Source organism: Bubalus bubalis, chromosome 3, assembly GCF_019923935.1.
Source record: "Bubalus bubalis isolate 160015118507 breed Murrah chromosome 3, NDDB_SH_1, whole genome shotgun sequence".
Lineage (NCBI taxonomy): Eukaryota > Metazoa > Chordata > Mammalia > Artiodactyla > Bovidae > Bubalus > Bubalus bubalis.
Window position 1 is genome coordinate 73,176,811 of NC_059159.1, and position 26,827 is coordinate 73,203,637.

The 26,827-nt window shown below is 41.7% G+C and overlaps 1 protein-coding gene across 4 annotated transcripts in view; it reads right to left on the reverse strand.

The window, feature by feature from the left end:
* The window catches only part of ELP3 (elongator acetyltransferase complex subunit 3), a 144,351-nt gene that overhangs the window by 15,566 nt on the left and 101,958 nt on the right, over positions 1–26,827 (reverse strand). For all 4 annotated transcript variants that reach the window (XM_044939729.2, XM_025281384.3, XM_044939728.2 and 1 more), the window contains exons 12-14: positions 24,581–24,646; positions 22,355–22,582; positions 21,348–21,429 (exon numbers count right to left, since the gene is read on the reverse strand). In XM_044939729.2, the coding sequence (XP_044795664.1) occupies positions 21,348–21,429; positions 22,355–22,582; positions 24,581–24,646 (376 nt within the window). The remainder of the gene's footprint in view (positions 1–21,347; positions 21,430–22,354; positions 22,583–24,580; positions 24,647–26,827) is intronic.

Genomic DNA, 26,827 nt, shown 5'->3' on the forward strand with positions numbered 1-26,827 from the left:
CAGGAGATGCCAAGAGTAAACATCAACATTTTCGGAATCAGTGAACTAAAATGGACTGGAATGGGTGAATTTAACTCAGATGACCATTATATCTACTACTGTGGGCAAGAATCCCTTAGAAGAAATGGAGTAGCCATCATGGTCAACAAAAGAGTCCGAAATGCAGTACTTGGGTACAATCTCAAAAATGACAGAATGATCTCTGTTTGTTTCCAAGGCAAACCATTCAATGTCACAGTAATCCAAGTCTATGCCCCAACCAATAATGCCGAAGAAGCTGAAGTTGAACAGGTTATGAAGACCTACAAGATCTTCTAGAACTAACACCCCAAAAGATGTCCTTATAGGAGACTGGAATGCAAAAGTAGGAAGTCAAGAGACACCTGTAGTAATAGGCAAATTAGGCCTTGGAGTACAAAATGAAGAAGGACAAAGGCTAATAGAGTTTTGTCAAGAGAACACACTGGTCATAGCGAACACCTTCTTCCAATAACATAAGAGAAGACTCTACACATGGACATCACTGGATCGTCAATACTGAAATCAGACTGATTATATTTTTTGCAGCCAAAGATGGAGAAGCTCTATACAGTCAGCAAAAACAAGACCTTGAGCTGACTGTGGCTCAGATCATGAACTCCTTAGTGCCAAATTCAGACTTAAATTGAAGAAAGTAAGGAAAACCACTAGACCATTCAAGTATGACCTAAATCAAATCCCTTATGATTATACAGTGGAAGTGACAAATAGATCCAAAGAATTAGCTCTAGTAGACAGAGTGCCTGAAGAACTATGGACAGAGGTTCATGACAAGACCATCTCCAAGAAAAATAAATGCAAAAAGGCAAAATGGTCGTCTGAGGAGGCCTTACAAATGGCTGAGAAAAGAAGAGAAGTGAAAGGCAAAGGAGAAAAAGAAAGATATACCCATTTGAATGCAGAGTTCTAAAGAATAGCAAGGAGAGATAAGAAAGCCTTCCTCAGTGATCAACGCAAAGAAATAGAGGAAAACAATAGAATGGGAAAGACTAGAGAGCTCTTGTCTTCATGCAAAGATGGGCTCAATAAAGGATGGAAATGGTATGGACCTAACAGAAGCAGAAGATACTAAGAAGAGGTGGCAAGAATACACAGAAGAACTATACAAAAAAGATCTTTATGACCCAGATAACCACAATGGTGTGATCACTCAACTAGAGCCAGACATCCTAGAATGTAAAGTCAAGTGGGCCTTAGGAAGCATCACTATGAACTAAGCTAGTGGAGGTGATGGAATTCCAGCTGAGCTATTCCTAATCCTAAAAGATGATGCTGTGAAAATGCTGCACTCAATATGCCAGCAACTTTGGAAAACTCAGCAATGGCCACAGGACTGGAAAAGGTCAGTTTTCATTCCAATCCCAAAGAAAGGCAATGTCAAAGAATGCTCAAACTACCACACAATTGCACTCATCTCGCATGCTAGCAAAGTAATGCTCAAAATTCTCCAAGCCAGGCTTCAATAGTACATGAACCAAGAACTTCCAGATGTTCAAGCTGGATTTAGAAAAGGCAGAGGAACCAGAGATCAAATTGCCAACATCTACTGGATCATCAAAAAAGCAGGAGAGCTCCAGAAAAACATCTGCTTTATTGACTATGCCAAAGCCTTTAACTGTGTAGATCACAGCAAACTGTGGAAAATTCTTAAAGTGATGCTAATACCAGACCACCTGACCTGCCTCCTGAGAAATGTGTATGCAGGTCAACAAGCAACAGTTATAGCTGTACATGGAACAACAGACTGGTTCCAAATCGAGAAAGGAGTACGTAAAGGCTATATATTGTCATCCTGCTTATTTAACTTATATGCAGAGTACATCATGAGAAATGCTGGGCTGGATGAAGCTCAAGCTGGAATCAAGACTGCCAGGAGAAATATCAATAATTTCAGATATGCAGATGACACCACTCTTATGGCAGAAAGCTAAGAAGGACTAAAGAGCCTCTTAATGAAAGTGAAAGAGAAGAGTGAAAACGTTGGGTTGAAGCTCAACATTCAGAAAACGAAGATCATGGCATCTGGTTCCATCACTTCATGGCAAATAGATGGGGAAACAGTAACAGACTTTATTTTTTGGGCCTCCAAAATCACTGCAGATGGTGACTGCAGCCATGAAATTAAAAGACGCTTGCTCCTTGGAAGAACAGCTATGACCAACCTAGATAGCATATTAAAAAGCAGAGACATTACTTGGCCAACAAAGATCTGTCTAGCCAAAGCTATGGTTTTTCCAGTAGTCATGTATGGATGTAAGAGTTGGACCATAAAGAAAGCTGAGCACCGAAGAACTGATGCTTTTGAACTGTGGTGTTGAAGACTCTTGCGAGTCCCTTGGGCTGCAAGGAGATCAAACCAGTCAATCCTAAAGGAAATCAGCCCTTAATATTCATTGGAAGGACTGATGCTGAAGCCGAGACTCCAATATTTTGGCCACCTGATGTGAAAAACTGACTCATTGGAAAAGACCCTGATGCTGGGAAAGACTGAAGGCAGGAGAAGGGAACAACAGAGAATGAGATGGTTGGATGGCATCACCGAGTTGATGGACATGAGTTTGAGTAAGCTCTGGGAGTTGGTGATGGACAGGAAAGCCTGGCATGCTGCAGTCCATGGGGTCACAAAGAGTTGGAAATGACTGAGCGACTGAACTGAATAAGGTAGATATTTTCATGTTTGAAGAAAGAGAATTAATTAGAAATGAAGTTCTTTCCTGCTCTTTGACACTAATTTTGTTTTTTTACTACCTTGTCTTTTTACTACATGGGGCTGTGTTTCACAGCTAGTTTTGTGTTTTACTGAATTAAAATTGAGCCCACATCATATTCCTAGAGCCAAAGTTGGAAAAAGTGAGAAAATATGCTCAATCTATCCATTGATACTCAAATTTCTGATTTTCCTGATTATATAGAAAAGATTGAGATAATGATTCATGATCACTTAATTTGAAAAAAAAAATCAGTGAAATAAAAACAACCCAAAAAACTTTTAATTGCTTTTGGGTTCAATTAATCAACCATTTATCGAGTGCTTGATATATGACTAGCACCGTTAATGCAAGGAAAATGTATTCATTAGTTTCATTTATTTGCTACTGAAAGGAGATTTTATTACATCTCATTGATCTCTTAGCAGGATGGTGATATTTCGCTCTTCAACAATACACACTGATATCATAGTTGGGGAGAGGTTTTTCTTTTGAACCTTTCCTTTTTTGCTTGAAAACGTTTTTCTTTTGGCTGAAAAGGAGCCAATTAACTCAATGACCCTGCATCTTTCAAAGATAATTTTTTTTTCCTGTTCTGTTAAAGAGAAACTCTTAGTAGGTTACCCACATATAATCTTGGCTCTTCAAAGTAGCTGGTTATCACAAGTCATTAACACAGCACATTTATTCTCCATCAGAGAGTATCTTGGAACATATACATACAGAGAGTATCCTAGGAGAGGAGATTCAATCGGTTACCCAGCAACCTAAATGTTCCCCCGTTTTGAAATGACTATACCAAAATAACAAAGAATAAAACAAGGGAACTTATAAAGCAAGTGTAGAGACTGAACAGAAGCTACTGTGGTAACTTAAAATAGGGTGATGCTGGAGGCTTATCCCATTGCTCTTGGGTTTATTCTTCACAGGGAGTCTAATGACTTCACAGGAGGGCCTACAATCATCCAATTCAAAAGTCAGTGGCTCTGTTCCCACCAGCACAGAAAGTCTGCTAGGTCACAGATCCTTCCCACTACTTTGTTCATGCCCCAGATCATCAGTGTGTTTCTGCAGAGGTTAAAGACTGCCATGTTAAAGACCAGGTAGGAAGAAGGATCCTTTCTATTTATAGTCTTTTTTAAAAAAGGTAGATTTTAAGAAGGAAAATGGTAGAGTAGAAAATTCTCTAATTTAGTCCCTCTACTGAAATAACCAGTAGCTGGAAAAACACTTAAAGCCAACTATTTGGTTTTTGGTTCTCGGGACACCAGAACCTGATAAGGTACTTACAGCAACCAAGGGGCTGCTTGATGAAGCGAGAAGCTGCTGAATTTGGTAGGAGGGCAGCAGAGAGAACCACCTACCACCCTCCAGTGGCCAGCTGGAGCGAGTGGACAGTAACAGTATCTATTTAAGATTTGAAGATCTTACAGTAGGTACTGGTACAAATCCAGTACCTGTCATTTTAAGGTCCAGACATTTTAAGGAAATCCCTATCAGGTGACAGGCCCACTGCAGAGATAATGAAACAAATTTCAGTGACCACATGCAACAAAGAATACTGAATTTGTAAAAACAGTTTGAAAAAAATACAAATGGATGACTCAGCCCTCAAGGGCAATCCCTGAGGAAGGAGAGAATCTGACTTTTATTATTCTTGAGTGTGTGTGGTTCTAAAAAGCATACCAAAGACTTCTCTTGTGGCTTAGCTGGTAAAGAATCCGCCTGCAATGCAGGAGACCTGGGTTTGATCCCTGGGTTGGAAAGATCCGCTGGAGAAGGGAAAGGCTACCCACTCCAGTATCATGGCCTGGAGAATTCAATGGACTGTATAGTCCATGGGGTCCCAAAGAGTTGGACACAACTGAGCAACTTTCACTTTTTCACTCCCAAAGACAGGAGAGGAAGGCTCATTCACAAGAAAAAGAGAAGCTGACAGAAACTATGCGTGAGGTATCTTAGACACGAATTACTAGGCAAAGTTGACTATTAATTACCTTCAATGAGATAAGGGAACCACGGGCAAAGAACACAAACAACTAAAGCAAAAGCCAACATGTGGGACTGCATCAAACTAAAAAGCCTCCACTGCCGAAGAAATAACTGGCAAAATGAAAAGGCAAGCTACAGAACGGAAGTATCTGCAAACCACATATTGGATAAGGGGTTCTTATCCAAAATATATCAAAACTCACACAAGCCGATAACAGATAACAATCTGATTTTAAAAATGGGCAGAACTAAAGAAACATCCTTTTTTCCAAGGATGACATCCAAAAGGTCAATAAGTAAATGAAAAGGTGTTCAACACCACCAACCATCATGGAAATGCAAGTCAAAGCTGCAAGACCACCATCAAGACGACGAAAGATAACATGTGCTGGTGAGGATACCAAGGAAAGAGGCGTGTTTATATATACCACTATTGAAGTGGAAGTCGGTATAGCCACTTACGGAAAACCACAAGGAGGTTCCTCCCAAATTTAGAATTACCATATTATCCAGCAAACTCCATACTTGGGTATATACCCCAAAGAAAGAAAAACAGGCTGTTGAAGAGAGATGTGCACACCCATATTTATTGGTAGCATTATTCAAATAGCCAAGATATGGAAATGACTTAAGTGTCTGTCAATGGGTAATGGGTTAAAAAGAAAAAAAATCATACACCGAAATATATTTCAGTCCTAAGAAAGGAGGAAAGCTACCTATACACCATTTCAACCACACAGATGAACCTTGAGGACATTATGCTAAGTGACATAGTTGTGCTAAGTTGCTTAAGTCGTGTCCAACTCTTTGCAACCCCATAGAGTATGGTCCACCAGGCTATAGTCACAAATTGATAAAAATATATACACACCTAACAACACAGTCCCAAAGTATCCGAGGCAAAAATGGACAGACTTAGTTCTGCAATAAGAGTTGGAGTCTTCAGTACACATTTTCAGTAATGGAGGACTTGAACAACACTTTAAACCAATGAGACCTAACAGAACACATCACGCAGCAATAGCAGAATAGACATTTTCCACAGTGGATATGGAACATTTTTCAAGTTAGATCATGTTATCAGACCATAAAACAAGTACTAATAAATTTTAAAAAAAGACTGAAATCATACAAAGTATGGGGAAGAAAGTACAAAGGAAAAAAAAGACTCAAATCGCTAAAATTAGAAATGAAAGAGGAAACATTACTACTGACTTTACGGCAAGAAAAAGAATTATGAGAGTACAATAACAATTAGAATATGTATGTACGCCAACACACTGGATAACCTAGTGTGTTAACACCAAAAATTAACACCAATCCTTCCCAAACAAATCCAAAAAAATGAAGAGGGACACTTCCTAACTCATTCTGTGAGGCTAACAAAACCATGATATCAAAGCCAGGCAAACCCTACAAAGAAAACTACAGACCACTATCTTTATGAATATCTATGGGAGAAAATATTTGTAAATCACAGATCATTTTAGAGTCTAGTAGCCAGCAAATATTAAAAATTCTTACAGCTTATCAGCAAAAAGACAATGACCCTAATCCAAAATGAGCAAAGGACTTGAACAGACTCTTTTTTAAAAAAGAAACACACAAAGAAGCACACAAAAAGATGTTCAACGTCAGTTTAGTCATTGAGGAAATGTAAGTCAAAGCCACAGTACAACGTCACTTCTCACTCATTAGGATGGTTATAAAAATAAAAGGAAGATAAGTACAGACAAGGATGTGGAGAAAATACAACCCTTGTGCACGGTTGATGGGAAAATCAAATGATATGCAGCAGCAGGAGGAAGCAACGGGGCGATTCCTCAGAAAGTTAAACAGAAGCGCCAGTAGCCCAGCAACCTCACTTCTGGATACAGACGCAAAGGAACTGAAAGCAGAGACTCAAACAGATATTCATACATCGATATGATAGCAACATCACTGACAACAGCCAAAAGATGGAGACAGCCCCAAAGTACAAGAGTGTGTGTGTGTGTGTGTGTGTGTGTGTGTGTGCGCGTATAGCATGGCTGAACCTTGAAGACATTATGCTAAGTGAAATAAGCCAGACACGAAAGGACATATGTTGTATGATTCCATTTCATAGAGACAGAAAGTAGATTAGAACTTACCAGGGGCTTGGGAGATGGGGGAATTGGAAATTGCTGCCTAATAAGTGCAGTGCTTCTGCCTGGAGTAATGAAAATGTTTTGAAAATAGGGATGATGGTTGCCCAACACCATGAATGTAACTAATGCCACTGAACCCTATACTTTAAAATGGTTATAATGGCAAATTTTATGTTAGTATACATAATTTACTACTTTCCCAAACGTGGGGGGAGAGGAGACTTTAAGGTGCATTAACTATCTTCAATTTTTTATGGGGAAGAAGGAATGTGGATTAGGATCCGATCTCAAAGCAGGCACCCTTGGTCCAAAACTGGTCTTTTATATTCCATAACCTAGGAGGAAGACATCGGAGAAGGCAATGGCACCCCACTCCAGTACTCTTGCCTGGAGAATCCCGTGGACAGAGGAGCCTGGTGGGCTGCAGTCCATGGGGTCGCTAGAGTCGGACCCAACTGAGTGACTTCACTTTCATGCATTGGAGAAGGAAATGGCAACCCACTCCAGTGTTCTTGCCTGGAGAATCCCAGGGACGGGGGAGCCTGGTGGACTGCCGTCTATAGGGTCGCACAGAGTCAGACACGACTGAAGTGACTTAGCAGCAGTAGCAACAGGAGGAAGACATAAAAGGTCAACATCATAGATCTTTAGACAGGCCTGTAGGGGGAAACAGAGGAATATCCTCATGGAAGAGACGGCAGACAAAGGTCAGCTGCAGGTGCGGCCTGTGGGGCCTGCCTGCCAGATTCTGCTTAGGACTGAGTTAGGTGTAACTGTGCTGCCTCGATGGCTGTATGAAAATCTGGATATCAGGATTAGGACTAGAACCTTTGAATCCAGGCATGCCCAAAGAGAGTCTATCCTGGGAGAAGACTAAATGAAGTTTCCTGTGGAAAGGGACTGGATGCCTATTAATCACAAGTTAATAAAAATGTATTTGATCACTTAGTATCCAAAGATAGCCACTACCAGATCCTGTCTTTTTGAGAAGTGGAATTTTTTTCCTTTTCCCTTTAAATCTGGGCTGGCCCAATGACTTAACCAACAGAATGGGGCAGAAGCCACATCGTGGCAGGTAAAGTGACCCTCAGGATTTCCCTGGTGGCTCAGTGGTAAAGAATCTGCCTGCCAATGCCGGAGACACAGGTTTCATCCCTGATCTGGGGAGATCCCACACGCTGCAACTACTGAAGCCTGCGCGCTGAGAGCCCGTGCCCCACAATAAGAGGAGCAACCGCGATGAGAGGCCTGAACACAACAACTACAGAATAGCCCCCAGCTCACTGCAAGTAGAGAAAAGCCAGTGTGTCAATGAAGACCCAGCACAGCCAATAAATAAATAAATAAGTAATAAAAAAATAAAATGACCCTCTTCTCTTTGAAGGTGGGGTGGACACACTGGCTCTCTTCTGAGACCAGGTTATTAAGACTAGGGCTTCCATCTCAAAGGGGCTCTGTCTCTGTGATCACTCTGCTGGGGGAAGCAGGTGGCCACATGATGAGCAGCCTTAAAGAGATGGTCGCCCTAGGGAGGAACACTGGCCCTGAGACCAGCAGCCGGTGAGGAACTGAAGTCTGCCAAAGACCACATAGCGAACTTGGAAGTGGACCCTTCAATCCCAGTTGAATCTTTGAAATTACAGCCCTGGCTGACACCCTAACTGCAGCTTTATGAGATGCTCTGGGCCAGAGGCACCCAGCTAGATTCCTTCTAGATTCCTGACTTATGAAGACTATGAAATAACTGTTGTTTTCAGTTACTAACATCTGTGGTTTTTTAAAAAATTACACAGCCATAAATAATGCACATAAGATGTTCTACAACTTATAAGAGTCTTAGAGGCCAGCCTTCATGCCAGGAGAAGCTCAAGCATGTGGAGAAGAACCAAGGTGCTCATGTTGACAGTTTCAGTCGAGCACACTCGCTGCCGCCTAGAAGAGACTCCAGATGCATCACCCCAGCAGCTGCCAACCATTTAAGGCACTGCAGCTGAGGCCTTCGACATCATGGAACAGAGACAAGCCATCTTCTCTATGCCCTGCTGAATTTCTGACCCACAGGATCACTGAACAAATAAAATGGTTGTTTTAAGTCACTAAATTTTGGGATGATGTGTTCCTCTGTAATAAATGACAACTACTAATTATTAGGATTTGCAGTAAGAGCTAACAGAACACACGGGGTATAAATCTGGGGCTTCTGACTGGTGTACCAAACATCAGTGAGTCCTTTACCAAATGGACAAACTGAGTTAGTGGATGCTTCGGGAGGTAGTGAGGTGCATAAGCAAACATTATGCTGTGACCACAAGCTAAAATCTAAATCCATCACCTAATGTCTTGAAAATGTGAGCCATTGGTTAGAGACAACAGTTTAAGCCAGGCTCGTGTGCCTTGACTTTGTGCCGCACGCTGACTGACACCCGACGGCCAGTGAAGGTTTACTCGCCCAACGAAGACCAGCAGTGGGACAACCAGGGCACCAGGTGTATCCTCCAGCTACGTGGAGCGGCCAAAGGGCATGTCCCTGCACGTCTGTCCCTGACAAAACGTGGTCCACTGGAGAAGAGAATGGCAAACCACTTCACTATTCTTGCCTTGAGAACCCCATGAACCGTATGAAAAGGCAAAAAGCTCTGACACTGAAAGATAAGTGCCCCCAGGCTGGTAGGTGTCCAATATGTTACTGGGGAAGAGCAGAGAGATGGCTTGAGAAAGAATGAAGAATCTGAGGCAAAGTGGAAATGACGTCCAGTTCTGGATGTGTCTGCTGATGGAAGTAAAGTCTGATGCTGTAAAGAACAATATTGCATAGGAATCTGGGATGTTAGGTATATGAATCAAGGTAAACTGGAGTTTACGTTGACATTTTAGGAATCAGTGAACTAAAATGGATGGAATGGCAGAATTTAATTCAGATGACCATTATATCTACTTCCTTTAGAAAAAATGGAGTAGCCCTCATAAGCAATAAAACAGTCCAAAATGGTTCATTTCCAAGGCAAATCATTCAATATCACAATAATCCAAGTCTATGCCCCAACCACTAATGCCGAAGATAAACGATTCTAGGAAGATCTACAAGACCTTCTAGAACTAACACCAAAGAAAGATGTCCTTTTCATCATAAGGGACTGGATGCAAAAGTAGGAAGTCAAGAGATACCTGGAGTAACAGGCAAGTTTGGTCTTAGAGTACAGAATGAAGCAGGGCAAAGGCTAATAGAGTTTGCCAAGAGTACGCACTGGTCATAGGAAACACCTTCTTCCAACAACACAAGAAATGACTATATGTGGATATCACCAGATGGTTAATACTGAAATCAGATTGATAATATTCTTTGCAGCCAAAGATGGAGAAGCTCTATACAGTCAGCAGAAACAAGACCAGGCACTGTGGCTCAGGTCATGAACTCCTTTTTGCAAAATTCAGACTTAAATTGAAGAAAGTAGGGAAAACTACTAGGCCATTCAGGTATGACCTAAATTAAATCCCTTATGATTATACAGTGGAAGTGACAAATAGATTCAAGGGATTAGATATGATAGAGTGCCTGAAGAACTATGGACAGAGGTTCATAACGTTTTATAAGAGGCGGTAACTAAAACCATTCCCAAGAAAGAAACACAAGAAGATAAAGTGGTCATCTGAGGAGGCTTTACAAATAGCTGAGAAGACAAATAGCAAGAGAAGTGAGAGGCAAAGGAGAAAGGGAAAGATATACTGAGTTGAATGCAGAGTTCCAGAGGACAGCAAGGAGGGATAATAGAGCTTCCTAAAGTGAACAATGCAAAGAAATAGAGGAAAACAATAGAATGGGAAAGATTAGAGATCTCTTCAAGACAATTAGAGATACCAAGGGAACACTGCATGCAAAGATGGGCACAATAAAGGACAGAAATGGTATGAACCTAACAAAAGCAGAAGATATTAAGAAGAGATGGCAAGAATACACAGAAGAACTGTATAAAACAGGTCTTAATGACCCAGATAACCACGATGGTGTGGTCACTCACCTAGAGCCAGACAACCTGGAGTGTGAAGTCAAGTGGGTCTTAGAAAGCATTCCTACCAACAAAGCTAGTGGAGATGATAGAATTCCAGTCAAGCTATTTCAAATCTTAAAATATGATGCTGTGAAAGTGCTGCACTCAATATGCCAGCAAATTTGGAAAACTCAGCAGTGGCCACAGGACTGGAAAAGGTCAGTTTTCTTCTAATCCCAAAGAAAGGCAATGCTGAAGAATGTTCAAATTACCATACAGTTGCAATCATTTCATATGCTAGCAAGATTATGCTCAAAATCCTTCAAGCTAGGCTTCATCAGTACATGAACTGAGAACGTCCAGATGTTCGACCTGGATTTAGAAAAGGCAGAGGAAACAGAGATCAAATTGCCAATATCTGCTGGATCATAGAAAAAGCAAGTGAATTCCCAAAAAAATCTACTTCTGCTTCATTGACTACGCTATAGTCTTTGTGCATCACAACAAACTGTGGAATATTCTTAAAGAGATGGGAACACCAGACCACCTTACCCACCTCCCGAGAAACCTGTATACAGGACAAGAAGCAACAGTTAGAAAGTGAAGAGGAACTAATAAGCCTCTTAATGAAGGTAAAAGAGGAGGGTGAAAAAGCTGGCTTAAAACTCAACATTCAAAAAATGAAGATCATGGTATCCAGTCCCATCACTTCATGGTAAATAGACGGGGAAAAAGTGGAAACACTGTCAGATTTCATTTTCTTGGGCTCCAAAATCACTGTGGACGGTGACTGTAACCATGAAATTAGAAGACGCTTCCTCCTTGGAAGAAAAGCTATGACAAACCTAGATAGTTTATTAAAAAGCAGAGACATCACTTTGCTGACAAAGGTCTGTATAGTCAAAGCTATGGTTTTTCCAGTGGTCATGTATGGATGTGAGTGTTGGACCATAAAGAAGGCTGAGTGCCGAAGAATTGATGCTTTTGAACTGTGGGGCTGGAGAAGACTCTTAAGAGTCCACTGGACTGCAAGGAGATCAAACCAGTCAATCCTAAAGGAAATTAATGCTGAATATTCACTGGAAGGCATGGTGCTAAAGCTGAAGCGCCAATACTTTGGCCACCTGATGTGAAGAGCCAACTCACTGGAAAAGACCCTGATGCTGGGAAAGACTGAGGGCAGGAGGAGAAGGGGACAACAGAGGGCAAGATGGTTGAATGGCATCACTGACTCAATGGACATGAGTTTGAGCAAACTCTAGGAGATGGTAAAGGTCAGGGAAGCCTGCTGTGCTGCAGTCCACAGGGTCGCAAAGAGTTGGACATGACTTAGTGACTGAAAACAACAAAGAGGATGAGGTAGTTAGAAAGTATCACAGACTCAGTGGACATGAATTTGAGCACATCTCCTGGAGGACAGAGGAACCTGGTGTGCTGCAGTCTGTGAGGTTGCATGGAGTCGGACATGACTTACTGACTGGAAAACAACAGCAATGTCTTGTTGGAATCAGAAACATCCCAGCTAAAAGGCTCCATAATATCAGTATCTTGGCTGCCGCTAAAAAAGGCAGCATCAGTATTTTCCAGCATTATTTAGTTATCTGCTCACCCAACCGGCAAGAATTTGCCAAATCCCTGCCTCTAACTGATCTCAAAGAGAAGAGCTTTATCAAACTGAATGGGTTAGAGCAATGTCAAACACTCGGAGAAAAGAACAGTAATAATCACACAAATGTTACAGTGATAAGGAGTTAACACTGCAACGAACCATAAAAGAGCCTTTGTGACAGACAGCAGATGGTGACCATTGCAGGCTAGACTTCTGTGGAAGGTGTCCTTCCTCAGAAAAAAGCCTGTGAAGCATGTAACAAAAAAGCAAACCTTTATATCAAAGCTCCTAGACTGCTCAGGAATGTTCTTAGGAACCATACACTCTAACTCTGTTCCTCTACCGGAGCAGAGTATACAACCGTCATTCCCAATATCCATAAACAAAGAGGAACAAGAATGGGGAGAAAACGGCTACACATGTACGTGTGTCAACTAAATTAGCAAGGCTATCTTGCCAGACTTTCAGGCACGCGTTTTGGCGACACAAGACTCAACAGCGTGGGCCTGGGAAGAGCAATAGCAACTTGCCACATCCTATTGCTCCCATGCTGGCATCTCTACTGGCATCACCAGCTTCTGCCCAGGAACTTGTTATCCCACTACACATGGACCAAGGTGCTGGCGTGCCAAGTTGCTTCAGTTGTGTCTGACTCTGTGAAACCCTAGGGACCGCCAGGCTCCTCTGTCCATGGGATTCTCCAGGCTAGAATACTGGAGTGGGTTGCCATTCCCTTCTCCAGGGGGTCTTCCCGACCCAGGGACTGGACCCAGGTGTCTTGTGTCTCCTTCATTGGGAGGCAGGTTCTTTACCTCCAGCACCAGCTGGGAAGCGCCCCTGCCTAGGAAACTTCACCAAAAATTCAGTGGCCTGCAAGATCCAAACAGTGGAAACTGACTAGTGGCCTATTTGGGAATATTTGAAAAAACATTAATTAATATAGTCATGTGATACCAACTGTGGGACGGGTCCAATGCACTTGATGTACAAATACTGTATAACTGGTACCCGATTCATCTATAAATGAATAGAGGGATAAACGAATAAACATCAAGTCAAGGAATAGAGCCCTGAAGTGAGCTATGTGACAATGCCTCCACAGTCCAGCTGAGATACAGACACCGCTGAGCAAGCATTTAGCTAATGTGCTATCAAGCAAGAGAGTGTTCTGTGTCAATGCTAGTTGGCTAATAATGATGCTGAAATTAATCAAGTTCTTGTAGTAAAGCAGTATTTTATGTTGTACCTGTTGTTTCTGAAAAGAAATGTATTCACCACCACAGCACAATCCCACTGGAACACGCACCAAAAAAGGATTATGTATGATCACTGTTAACGTCGCAAAATGAATGAGAAAGAGGAATATATAGAACCTAGATCAAATTGCCAACATCCGCTGGATCATGGAAAAAGCAAGAGAGTTCCAGAAAAACATCTATTTCTGCTTTATTGACTATGCCAAAGCCTTTGACTGTGTGGATCACCATAAGCTGTGGAAAATTCTGAAAGAGATGGGAATACCAGATCACCTGACCTGCCTCTTGAGAAACCTATATGCAGGTCAGGAAGCAACAGTTAGAACTGGACATGGAACAACAGACTGGTTCCAAATAGGAAAAGGAGTACGTCAAGGCTGCATATTGTCACCCTGCTTATTTAACTTCTATGCAGAGTACATCATGAGAAATGCTGGGCTGGAAGAAGCACAAAGCTGGAATCAAGACTGCCGGGAGAAATATCAATAACCTCAGATATGCAGATGACACCACCCTTACGGCACAAAGTGAAGAGGAACTAAAAAGCCTCTTGATAAAAGTGAAAGAGGAGTGTGAAAAGTTGGCTTAAAGCTCAACATTCAGAAAATGAAGATCATGGCATCTGGTCCCATCACTTAATGGGAAATAGATGGGGAAACAGGGGAAACAGTGTCAGACTTTATTTTTTGGGGCTCCAAAATCACTGCAGATGGTGACTACAGCCATGAAATTAAAAGACGCTTACTCCTTGGAAGGAAAGTTATGACCAACCTAGATAGCATATTCAAAAGCAGAGATATTACTTTGCCAACAAAGGTCCATCTAGTCAAGGCTATGGTTTTTCCAGTGGTCATGTATGGATGTGAGAGTTGGACAGCTGAGTGCAGAAGAACTGATGCTTCTGAACTGTGGTGTTGGAGAAGACTCTTGAGACTCCCTTGGACTGCAAGGAGATCCAACAAGTCCATCCTAAAGGAGATCAGTCCTGGGTGTTCTTTGGAAGGACTGATGCTAAAGCTGAAATTCCAGTACTTGGCCACCTCATGCGAAGAGTTGACTCACTGGAACAGACTCTGATGCTGGGAGGGATTGGGGGCAGGAGGAGAAGGGGACGACAGAGGATGAGATGGCTGGATGGCATCACTGACTCAATGGACATGAGTTTGAGTGAACTCTGGGAGTTGGTGATAGACAGGGAGGACTGGTGTGCTGTGATTCATGGGGTTGCAAAGAGTTGGACACGATTGAACGACTGAACTGAACTGAATGGTGTGCGTTTCATTAAGGGAGTATTAGGAAATAATTTGGACTTCCCTGGTGGCTCAGATGATAAAGAATCTGCCTGCAATGCAAAAGACCTGGTTTGATCCCTGGGTTGGAAAGATCCCCCGGAGAAGGAAATGGCTATCCCACTTCAGTATTCTTGCCTGGAGAATTCCATGGGCAGAGAAGCCTGGTGGCCTAAAGTCCACAGGGTTGCAAAAAGTTGGACACGACTGAGCAACTTACAGGGAATGATTTATGAAAAAACTGTAAAGGGATAAATTATTATGAAGGTAGAAAAGAGGAAACAGTCTTTTCCCTTCTTTCCTGAGAAGTCCTGTATTAACACACATGGCCCATACTGGTTTGCCTTCAGCAAGCTTCCTGTGTCCATTAGCAAATAGGTAAGCCAAAGTGAGGAAAAGCTTTTCCAGGCATTTTAGTAGATTATGAGTCCATTACCAGACAGATCTAGTTACAAATGTGCCCTTTTTTTCAACTAGATGATAATGCAAAGCATAAAACTAACTTTACCTCCAACTGAGGGAGATATGTGCAGCCTGGAACACTGGCCAATGAAACAAAATAATTGTTACTTTTTGCCCAAATATTATCTTGTTAATCAGTGTTTCTGGGGCACAAGACCATTCATTTCAGTTCCAGGAAGCCATATCAGAGGCTGTAAGTCTCGGGCACAATGATGTTTTTCACTAGTTGGGATTGTAGACATGCCTTTAGAGTCATGTGACTCTGAGCTCCATGATCTAGAATAATCATATCCCCACGGAAACTCAGTTTGCTCATCCTATATTTAAACTCGCTTCCCCTGCCCTCTTCTTTGCCTTTTTAATAGGCTGAAACAAAATGGGTATTGATCTCTGACTTCAGTGATTTCTGTCATCAAACAATCTGATATTTTCCTCATTTCTCATCATCGTTTGATCCGTCAGCCTGGTGCAATTCTTGGCCAATGGCCATGTTAATTTTCTACTTGAAAGAACACAAATAGGATACTGCTTGTGACGAAGGCAGTGGGGGGAGCTTGGGGAATAGCTGTCCGTCTTGATGCATAGCAATTAGCCTGGCAAAATGAAACAGGAACACGATTGGATCTGAAACCTAGCCAAAACTGCCTAAAGGAAAAAAGGTCATTTTGTTGGTGGTATTAAGTGGCTTTTTAAATAGTGGCTACTGACAGTTATATTTGCCCTTTCAAAAATGGTACGGGCAGTGTGACATCAGAGATCTCCAGTTTCCATGGTGATTATTAGTGATGGCATTTCAAATGTTATGGTTAGGTTCTACAGTATAAATCTCTGCACTTGACAATATAAGAGAGGGAAGAAAAAAAAACTGCTTCATTGCAACATTTTTAAAGGAGAGAAACTGATCATCCAAGTAGATAAACATCATGGCTTTTAAGTAAATACGATTTGTTCATCTTAAACAAATGGATGTTGATAGAAGCAATATGAGGAAGTTGATGAAAGATACTATAGCACTTGAACTTAACAGGGACTAATTAATTGCTTGGGTATTTAGCAGCAATTAACTATTATTTCCTGCCTGCATATTATTTCATAAGCTGATTGTTCTCATAGTAGTGATTTACCCATTTTTATATGTAGAAAAAGATTATTTTCTCATGCTGAAGCAGCTAATCCTGAGTTAAGAAATAGTCTAAGTAGGGAAAAACCTGTCTTCCTCTGCAGTTACGGACAAGCTGCAGGGTGAAGACTGAGTGAGCTGCTCTGGTCCACGTGAACATCCCTCAAAGGCAGGGCATCATCTCCTCCCTCCTCTATCTGCCCTCTCAGCCCTAGGCCCCTGCACACAGGAGACACTCCAGAAATGTAGCAATTCTGGTATTAAGAAATTCATTATGCTTTAATTTAACATTCAGAGTTGACGGTTAATTTGAAAACACACAGTTTACCAAGACAATTTTATATACTTAGGCAGAATGAATAAACTTAAAAGTCACTCTGATGGACTTCCCTGGTGGTCCAGGGGCTAAAACTCCACATTACCAATGTAGGGGGGCCCATGTTTGATGCCTGGTCAGGGAACTAGATCCCACATTCCACAGCTACATACCCCAACTTAGGGAAAAAAAAAAAAAGATCCCACATGCCACAAGGAAGATCAAAGATCCCATGTGCCGCAACTAAGACTCAGCATAGCCAAATAAATAGTAAAAAAAAAAAAAAAAAAAAGACACTCTGAGACAGTGTTTCATTTGATGTTGATAAACGGGTTTTCAATTTTCTCATGTAGCTATCAAGTTAGTCTTTTATAAATCAGCTGCAAAATACACAACATGGACCTTTTATAAATAAAATATATTGAGACAACAAATAAAAAACAATTTGTGTTTTAATATGGAAAAACAGCATATACGGAATCTTTCTGACTAGTGATTCAAATCAGATCTACTGTGTAGTCAGTCATATTGTCCAGAGGCAGAATCGAAGACTATAAATCCAAGTAACAGAAACAATCTGCTGGCAAGATAAAGGGAAATCATAATGCATCAGAATTTAATTAAAAGGATTCTACATAAATGCATGCCTCTCACAGCCAGTGTAACCAGAATGTAAGTGAGCTGTCTCTCCCTTCTTCAAGCGACTAGTTATGCCAGGACAGAATATCTAGGCTAGCACTGTGTATGAGTTACACAAAAGCCTACAGACCAGAAGGATAGATTTACAAATCCAGGGCAAGGTCAGGAAAAGAAAAACAAACAAGCCAGGTAGGACACAGATCACAGAGTATCGCCAGATGGGACTGAAGTGGACAGGCATCCACTTCCTTTCATAGACAGGAGTAGCTACCTACGGGAAACTTTATCATCATTTCTATCATCAAACACCCAAACTGAAGGAGACTAATTACTCATGAAATTAAAGGGTCTCCTGGTATGGTTTCATAAAAGAATCTACTTAATATGAAATCAGAAAAAAAAAAAAATTGATCTTGTTGAGAACTAAAAGAGATGAAGCTATTTAAGGGGCAGATTTCTAGACTGTTAGAGTGGCAAATGATAACCTAACACACTTATTTGTAGTAAAGAAATAAAGGTCCATGGAGACTCGAGCAACATTGTTCAAGATCATCACAAGGAGAGCTGCTGGCAGTGCAGGAACAGAATCTTAACGCCCCGGCCCAAGTGTCTCTTCTTACACATCACGGCTAATGAAGTACCGTGAATAAAGGCAGCCGAGGCACCAGCACGATCGTAAGATTTTCATTCTAAGGATCACTTACGGAGAAGAACTGACTCTTAACAAAAAACCAATTAAAACACACACACACACAGCATTGTACTTAAATCAGGAAGACCAAAGTCAACTGAACAAATAAGGGAAGGAAAACAACCAACCAAGAAACACATTATGATTAAAAACCAACAAGAACACTTTACATCTGCCCTCCTTGAAGTTCTGAATAATGGACACCTCAGGTGTCTAATTCAGGAACTCAAATAGAACACTAACATGTTACTAAATTAGAGAAATACAATGCATCACACATAGAGTAAATGTTCTTAGTGTTTTCATCTGAAGGGGGATCAGATCTTGGGTCAAACAGAAAGTCAAGGCCCTAGATGGATTCTTCAGTACAGGGCGCTGGTGAGGGTTCCTAGATCAGAGACAGGAAGTACCACTTCCTCCCACAGGACTCACCTGAGTACCAAGAGCGCATTTCCAGGGCTGCTCCTGTAAAAACCTGCTGGCCATGAGAAACCCCTGTACAGAAATCCAGTAGTTTACCTGTGACAGCTAATAAAGGGAAAGGTTCTTCCCTGTTATTTTTAGCAAGTCTCTTCTTGCTATTTTAAAAGTTCAACAAGCAGATGATCTGAAATTGAGCTATTATTTAGATTAGAATAATAACCTAGAAAGAGCACAGATGCTGATTTCCACTTAGTAAGACACTGTTCAAAAAACAGAAACTGAGGTTCTTACAGGTAACTGAATGTGTCCCGGGCAAATCAGACGCTCCTCTCTGCATATAACATTTCAAAAAAGAGAGAGATAGCATGAAGGCAAATTAACTAAAGCAGAGAAGTGACAGAATACAGATGCCCTTCAGTTTTAAAATTCAACAGGTTCCCACGATACCAGAAAATCACACAGCTGCACATCAGACTTTGGGAATGCAGGCGCTGCCAGGGTCACACAGAATACCTTTACCTTAGTGATCTGAAACAGAATACTACATTTGGAAGAGCATACTAAAACCTTGCTACTCAAAGTGTGATCTGAAGACAATCAGAATGGTCTTGCCAGGAGCCAGTTAGACACCTAGGCCTTCAGGCTCCAACCCAGACCCAATGGGTCAGAATCTGCACTTCAACAAGGTCTCCAGATGATTCACAAACACATTAAGGCTTGCAAAGCACGGTACTACTGAAAACACTGACAGTTTGCTGGCAAAAGAGGCCTGCTGAAATTTCAGGTGATTCACAGATGCACACGTATAATGAGCTCTGAGGCAGTCTGGCCTTTCCTGGTACCAGGGAAGGTTGACTTCTTGTCAACCACAAGCTGAACAATTGAGAAGTAAACCTTTTTTAATTACAAATACTGGCAACCAAGAAGGTGAGCTTCATTGAATTCCCACCTCTTTACAGGGTTTAAGGTAACAGAAAAAACACAAAGAACAGACTTGTGGTTGCCAAGGCAGGAGGTAGAGGATGGATTGGGAGTGTGGGGCTGGTAGATGTAAACTGCTACATTTAGGATGGTCCTACTGCATAGCACAGGGAACTATATTCAATAACCTGGGATAAACCATAATGGAAAAGAATATAAAAAAGAATTATGTATGTATATAACGGAGTCATTTTGCTGTACAGCAGAAATTAGCACAACATTGTAAATCACCTATACTTCAATTAAAAATATTCAAGATAACATAGAAAAATATAGAGAGCTAGCAGTGTTAAAAAATGCTTTATTAATCTGTCTGGAAAATGCCAAAAACCACAGCCAGATTAAATAATCGATTAAGTGAGCCTGGGTCATTACATTTTCATAACTGTAATCATTAAAATCTGGGCAAAGGTATTGATTTATTGATTGGTAACAACTTACTGATTTTTTTTTTTTAAGTTTCATGTAATAATGCTGGAGGGAAAAGTAACCTGAATCTTGATCAGGGCTTTCACCATGTTAGCTGCTTATTGAGAAGAGCAAATTTTGTAAGGGTATGACAGTGAAGAGTACGAGTGAATGGGTGTAGTCATGTTATTTTTTATTCCACTTACACCAGACTTATCTTTTCACGCCCACTTCCCCCAATCACCTGATGTCCTAGGTGAGGCTAAGGGGAACACTTCCAAAAAAGGGAAGAAATCTGTTCCCCAGGAACAAAGTCATTGAAAACAATTTTTAAGGAGTAAGGAACTCTGTCTAGAAACATCTTGTACTAGCAACGATGTTCTATTTTAATTTTCTGAACAATACTCACAATTACCACATTAACTTATGATTTTCTTAGATTCATTCATCTAATTTCATTTTCCCAGACAGAGTAACTGGGCAACGAAGCACAAGAGACCATGAGGAGATAGGGTACAGGAGGGTACCATGACGATAGGGAGGATGAGGAGACAGGAGAGACCATGAGGAAGATAGGATACAGATTACTCATCTTTCCACCAGAGTGTCTGCAAGCTCTATTCCGCCAGACTGCTTACAGGAATTTTCTTTGTGCCAGAGCACCACCAGTCTTTTCCCTATTTGGTTCTGCCCAATTCTGAACATAATAATCATAAACAGAGGCAAGAGAGGCCTTGTTAGGGGAACCACCCTGGCCAGGCCTGAATAGTAACCACTTGCACGAGTTCTCTTAAATAGGAGGTCCTGATAAGGAACGTGGAAATAACAAACTACCATGAACTGGAAGAACTTGGGAAAGGTCAAAAGGAGAGTAGAGACACCAGTTCATGTGTCCTACCAAACTCCCAGAATCCTTCTTGCTGGAATCCATCTATGCTGAGCGATGCGTGCACCACCAAGAAGGACCCTGAGTCAGAACGACTGGCCAGAGACAACCTGGAAACTAATCCCATCACCATAAAAGCCGAGACTGTGAGCCACGTGGCAGAGCAGTCCTCCTGGGTTCCTTACCCTTCTGCTCTCCACCCAGGTGCCCGTTCCCAGTAAAGTCTCTTGCTTTGTCAGCACGTGTGTCTCCTTGGACAATTGATTTCCGAGTGTCAGACAAAAGCCCACTCTTGGGCCCTGGAAGAGGTCCCCCTTCCTGAAACAGCCTGAGATACTTTTAATTGTGGTACCAAGTTAACAATGTGAATGAATCATGAACTTTGCCCTCCCTCTATGCCTACCCCCAGTTACCTGATATAACAGCTATTTTCCCAGATCCATGTTCTTCTCTGGCTATTCGTTCTGCTTCCTCCATCAGCAGCATGCCAAAGCCCTACAAAGAAGCAATAAAGGGGGTTAGGGAACTGTGAAGGAGAGAAGTCATTAAGAGGGGTCCATAAAACAAGAAGGCTGATATTTAGTAGCTGCTAAACTCTTTAAAAGTGACAAAAACCCATTTATAGGCATAAGGAAAGAAATGATTCAATTATACCAAAAGTACTCAGTGGCAGACTAGGAATAACTCTGCAACAAAAGCCATCCCAAGGTATTTTGTGGATGATGTAATCTAGTCACAGCAAGGGAGGAATTGCCTGTCAATTTCTGTCGCTTTTTAAACAAGTTCTAGGCAATCTCCAGGTGATGAAAGTCTGGAGCATCTAATCTTGTATTATTAGTCAGCCTTTCAGTTTCTAAAAGGCTTTTGGAAACCAGGCAATATTCTTAAATCATCAATAGATTGGGGGTTTAATGCTAGGTCCACCATTAGCAGTTTTAACTTGCTCTCCTGAAAGTGAAAAAAAGTGGTTATTTATTTAGGTTGTTTGGGGGAGTAGAATAGTGTGCCACTATCTTTTAGCTTGCATTGACAAAGTGCTTTAAAATTTCATAAGTGCTTTCTTTCACATTATCATCTCCTTCGATTCCAAAATAGTTGAATCACACAAAATTGCCGGTATTAGATCATTTCTGACTTTCAAAAATAGCAATTTCCTATGGTTCAGTCTATTATTATATTCCACTTGATTGAGTCTCAATTTGTCTCTCCCTCCCCCTCCCTCATGCCCAAAGGGGTACAATTTAAAGAGAAAACCTCTCTGAACAACAGTAATGTTAGTTCCTCTATTTCTATGCTTTCCTTTCTCCTTTCCTCTTCCTTTTCTTCTCTGCCCTCCCTCTCCCCCCTGCAATCCCTTTTCTCTTTTCCTCCTTTGAGCGACTTCTTAACCATAGTCAAACAGAAATGCAGTCCAGGATACCTGATGCTGAAATTTAGTGGGATCCCGACTGCTTACAGGGACCACACTTCCGTACACATGCAGCTCTCGGACTATGGACACACCCCCAACCAGTTCGAAGCGGAATGTCTCCTCTGAACACTTCCGTAATCTCAGGAGGCCAATCAAGATGTCCTGATCTGGGTCTTCATAAGATAAGAAGGTTTCCCAGCCTCCATTTGCAACATAATCTCTTCTCACCAATTCAACCTGTTTTAATAAAAAGCCACACAAAACTTTTTTTATAAAAGAATTAGAGAACAAAGTACATTTCTATAATTATATACATTTAAACTAATATCTCTAATTAGGGATAGAGAATAAATAACCACAAATTATGTTTCTTTTTACTTCTCTCCTCTCAATAGCACTGACTATAAATGAGAATTGGTGCCTTGTCTATAGATGATGTAAGAGGAAAACTGTTTTACCATTTTATAAATATATGAACCTCATTAACCTTAAGATTCTTACAGGGTTTGGCTCAGTTAATACTTCCATGGATTTAAATCTCTCAGCTGCTATGAAAAGTCTCTAAGGTAAAATTATACATTATGTCATGTATGTAGTTCTTGGGAGCACCCTGGGGCCCCAGAACAGTCAGGTGCTCAATGGTTTTTAGTCCTCACCTCTTCCACTAAAACCTGCTTTTTTGGGGAAAAATGTGTTGGTCTCATTCCTTGATGGGATTTTAAGAAAAAGTATTCCACAGGACCTTTAAAATATTGGGTTGACCGAAAAGTACATTTGGGTTTTTTTCATAAGATGTTATGGAGAAACCCAAAAAACTTCTTGGCCAACCCAACAGTATGCCTAATTGTGAGATTAACAGGTTAAAGAAAATACAGTCACCAGAGAAGGGTTTTAGGGGAAGCTTTTGTGTTAGCACTCTGCATGGTGTTTTGATTTTTGCATCCTGCTCAAGTGGCCCTTGTACTCTGCACAAATATTGAGCAATTGACAAGCAGAGAAAGCTATGTATGTGGGCACAGTCACACTCAGATGCACTCCAAAAATGGGCAGACTGGACCCACAGTGGGGTGAACAATCAGATTGACACTGACATGCCTCCTCAGCTTCTTGTTTGCTGCGTAACTGGACTGCACCAGAATTTGGCAGAAGAAGTAACTGTGCCAGGGTCTACTTTTTCCTTAAAAGGTCCAAGATGTGAAAACCACCAATTCATTTTGAGAAGAGAAATATCAGCTGCAGATCTCATCTCTTCTAACCTTTCTCAAACAGGCTCCCACAGGAAAGAGAACCCCCACAGAAAAATCTGGCAAATAGCTAACACGATGACATTACAGGAGAGAAGTTAATTCATTAAAAATATGTTTTATAGAAACCCTGTTGATGAGGGTGATCTCTTCACCTGATTACCACCAGTGGGCAATAACTGAACACGGAGATAAGCATGTGACACTCAGCTTTACCCGAAGGTAGCCACTAGTCACATTTGGCTATTTATATTTGAATTCTTTGACACTGTGACATTAAATAAAATTAAAAAGTAAGTTCTTCTTGCACTAGCCACCTTTCAAATGCTGAACTGTCACATGTGACTGGTAGCTGACTCCGTATTAGGTGGCACAGATGACAGGACACTTCCAGCAGTGCAGAAAGTTCTGCTGCACAGTACTCATCTATAATGAAGTTCCTACCTGACCTTCCTAACCTGGCCCTTCTAGTGTTGAGTGACCTTCATATCTGGCTTTGCTGGCTTGACCTGATTCTCAGTGACTCTTTGCTCTTAGTTTCTTTATTAACTTTGAGAGTTTGGTTTTGGTTCTAACTATAGGGCTTCCCTGGTAGCTCAGCTGGTAAACAATCTGCCTGCAATGCAAGAGACCCCAAATAGATTCCTGGGTCGGGAAGTTCTCCTGGAGAAGGGATAGGCAACCCACTCCAGTTTTCTTGGGCTTCCCTGGTGGCTCAGACAGTAAAGAATCCGTCTGCAATGTGGGAGACCTGGGGTTGATCCTTGGGTTGGGAAGAGCCCCTGGAGGAGGGCATGGCAACCCACTCCAGTACTCTTGCCTGGAGAATCCCCATGGACAGAGGAGCCTGCAGGCTACGGTCCATGAGGTCGCAAAGAGTTGGGCACGACAGAGCAACTAAACACAGCACGATACATAAGCAGGTATAGGCCCAGGCTTGACAAAGAGTAATGAGCAGGACGTAATCTCTCTATAAAATGAAGACACTAGCCTGGTATGGCCGGACTTTGTGATGAATTTCTTGGATTCCAACCTCTCTGGTTCTCACGTCACGACACTGTGAAAAAAACAAAGCAAAAGAAATGAAGAAAGGGGAGGAAGGAGGGGCACAGGAATGGGGCAAAAATAAAGAGATAGAAAAGAAAGAGGGAAGGGGAGGCAAATATAAAACCGGTCACTAATACAATTTTTACTGAAACTTCTCCACCAAATTCTGGGCTCAAAATTACATCTGGACATAATTTACATTGAGATAAAAAAACTGAATTTAAAAACGAAGCCATTTTTAATAAATCTGAAAATAGGGAAAAACAAAATGGAAATATATGAAGTTAACAGCATATTGTTTTTTAAAAGGCATTTAGAATCCAAAGGAGATCAATACATAATATTGAAAGTAAAGAACATACCTCCTAAAAATTTGAACATAGTTTTACCCAGAGGATATAACTGTATCTGAAAGTGCAATCCCAAGCTCTATCTATAGAAGAGTAACAATTGAATTCCTAATGTTCCAAAACCTTCACCATTTTATAGCAGTTAATGTTTTTAGCATCACCATGTTTGTATCAAATTTTAGAAATGTCAGAAAGAGGGCAACTAAGACTGCTATCTTCTGCAGAGAAGGGCTCTGTGGAATAAAGGATGGGAGGGAGGAAGGGATGCGAGGAAGGAGAGGAAAGGGCTTTTATTTTTATACGGTCTGAATCATGGTGTCATGGTGGCAGACTGGCTCTCTGAATGTCCCAGGAAGCACAGAGTTGCCTGTGGATGTGTGCACGGCCTAGCCACATGATGTAACTCTCGCTTCTACTCCACGACCCAGTGTGCAGGCTGTGAAGCCTGACACTTATAATTACAAAATCCTCACAGCGACTATTATCTGTCCTGTGGTCCACTTTCCCCCTAGAACAAACTGTGGAACTTATTTCCAAGATTCTAACGCTTTCCATCGGTGAGAAAAGATCACCCTAGGAAAGCTGATGATGTCTTGCAGCCATACTACTAATACTGTATTTGGTGTATATATGGAGAATTTCACAAGAAAAATAAGCGCTCATTATTCAGTTCTAGAAAAACGAAGCTATTTCCATGCCCTGGGAACCCATATCACATGCTCCTAAAGAACACTTGCCTGCTTTTGTCCTTTCTTGGAGGGGTGGGGAATGGTTTTTACAAAAGAGATTGGGGTGTCCTTATTTTCTAGTAAAGACACTGCCTAGGTAAACTAGATAACTTGTGGCTACGACTGAATTCCAGTCTTGAGACTCAGTCCTAGATTACTTTATGAGAGCCTATCAAGGTTTAAGAGGGGTACAGGGTTAAAGATGATGGCTGGATGATGAGGTTATCAGGCTAACCAGGCCAGGAGGAGGAGGAGGAGGAGGAGGAGGAGGAGGAGGAGGAGGAGGAGGAGCTGGGACAGCTGGGGACCAGCGAGCAGAGCAGTCACATACTTGCTGGGGCTATTCATTACTGTACATGGGGCTTCCCTGGTGGTTCAGTGGTAAAGAAACTGCCTGCCAATGCAGGAGACTTGGGTTCAATCCCTGGGTCAGGAAGATCCCCTGGAGAAGGAAATGGCAACCCACTCCAGCATTCTTGCCTGGGAAATCCCATGGACAGAAGAGCCTGGCTGGCTATGGTCCATGGGGTCACAAAGAGTCGGACATGACTGAGCGACTGCTGCTGCTAAGTCGCTTCAGTCGTGTCTGACTCTGTGTGACCCCACAGACGGCAGCCCACCAGGCTCCCCCGTCCCTGGGATTCTCCAGGCAAGAACACCGGAGTGGGTTGCCATTTCCTTCTCCAATGCATGAAAGTGGAAAGTGAAAGTGAAGTCGCTCAGTCGTGTCCGACTCTAAGCGAACCCATGGACTGCAGCCTACCAGGGTCCTCCGTCCATGGGATTTTCCAGGCAAGAGTACTGGAGTGGGGTGCCATTGCCTTCTCTGGACCGAGCAACTAAATAACAATTACTGTACATACAGTTGCTGTTTTTCTAGAACTTAAATTATTATTATTTTGGTAGAATAAGCCAATACTGTTCACAAACTCTAGACAGTTTTCTGAAAAAAAGAAAAGAAAAGAAAAACCTCTTTATAGCAAATCAACTAAGAGAATAAGATGTTTCGGGTATGTCCACAAACATGATACATAGTCCTTAAAACAATGCCTTTCAAAGAGCGGTCCATGTCTGCACTGTGTGTGAGAACCTCCCTCAGCTCTGTACCAGACC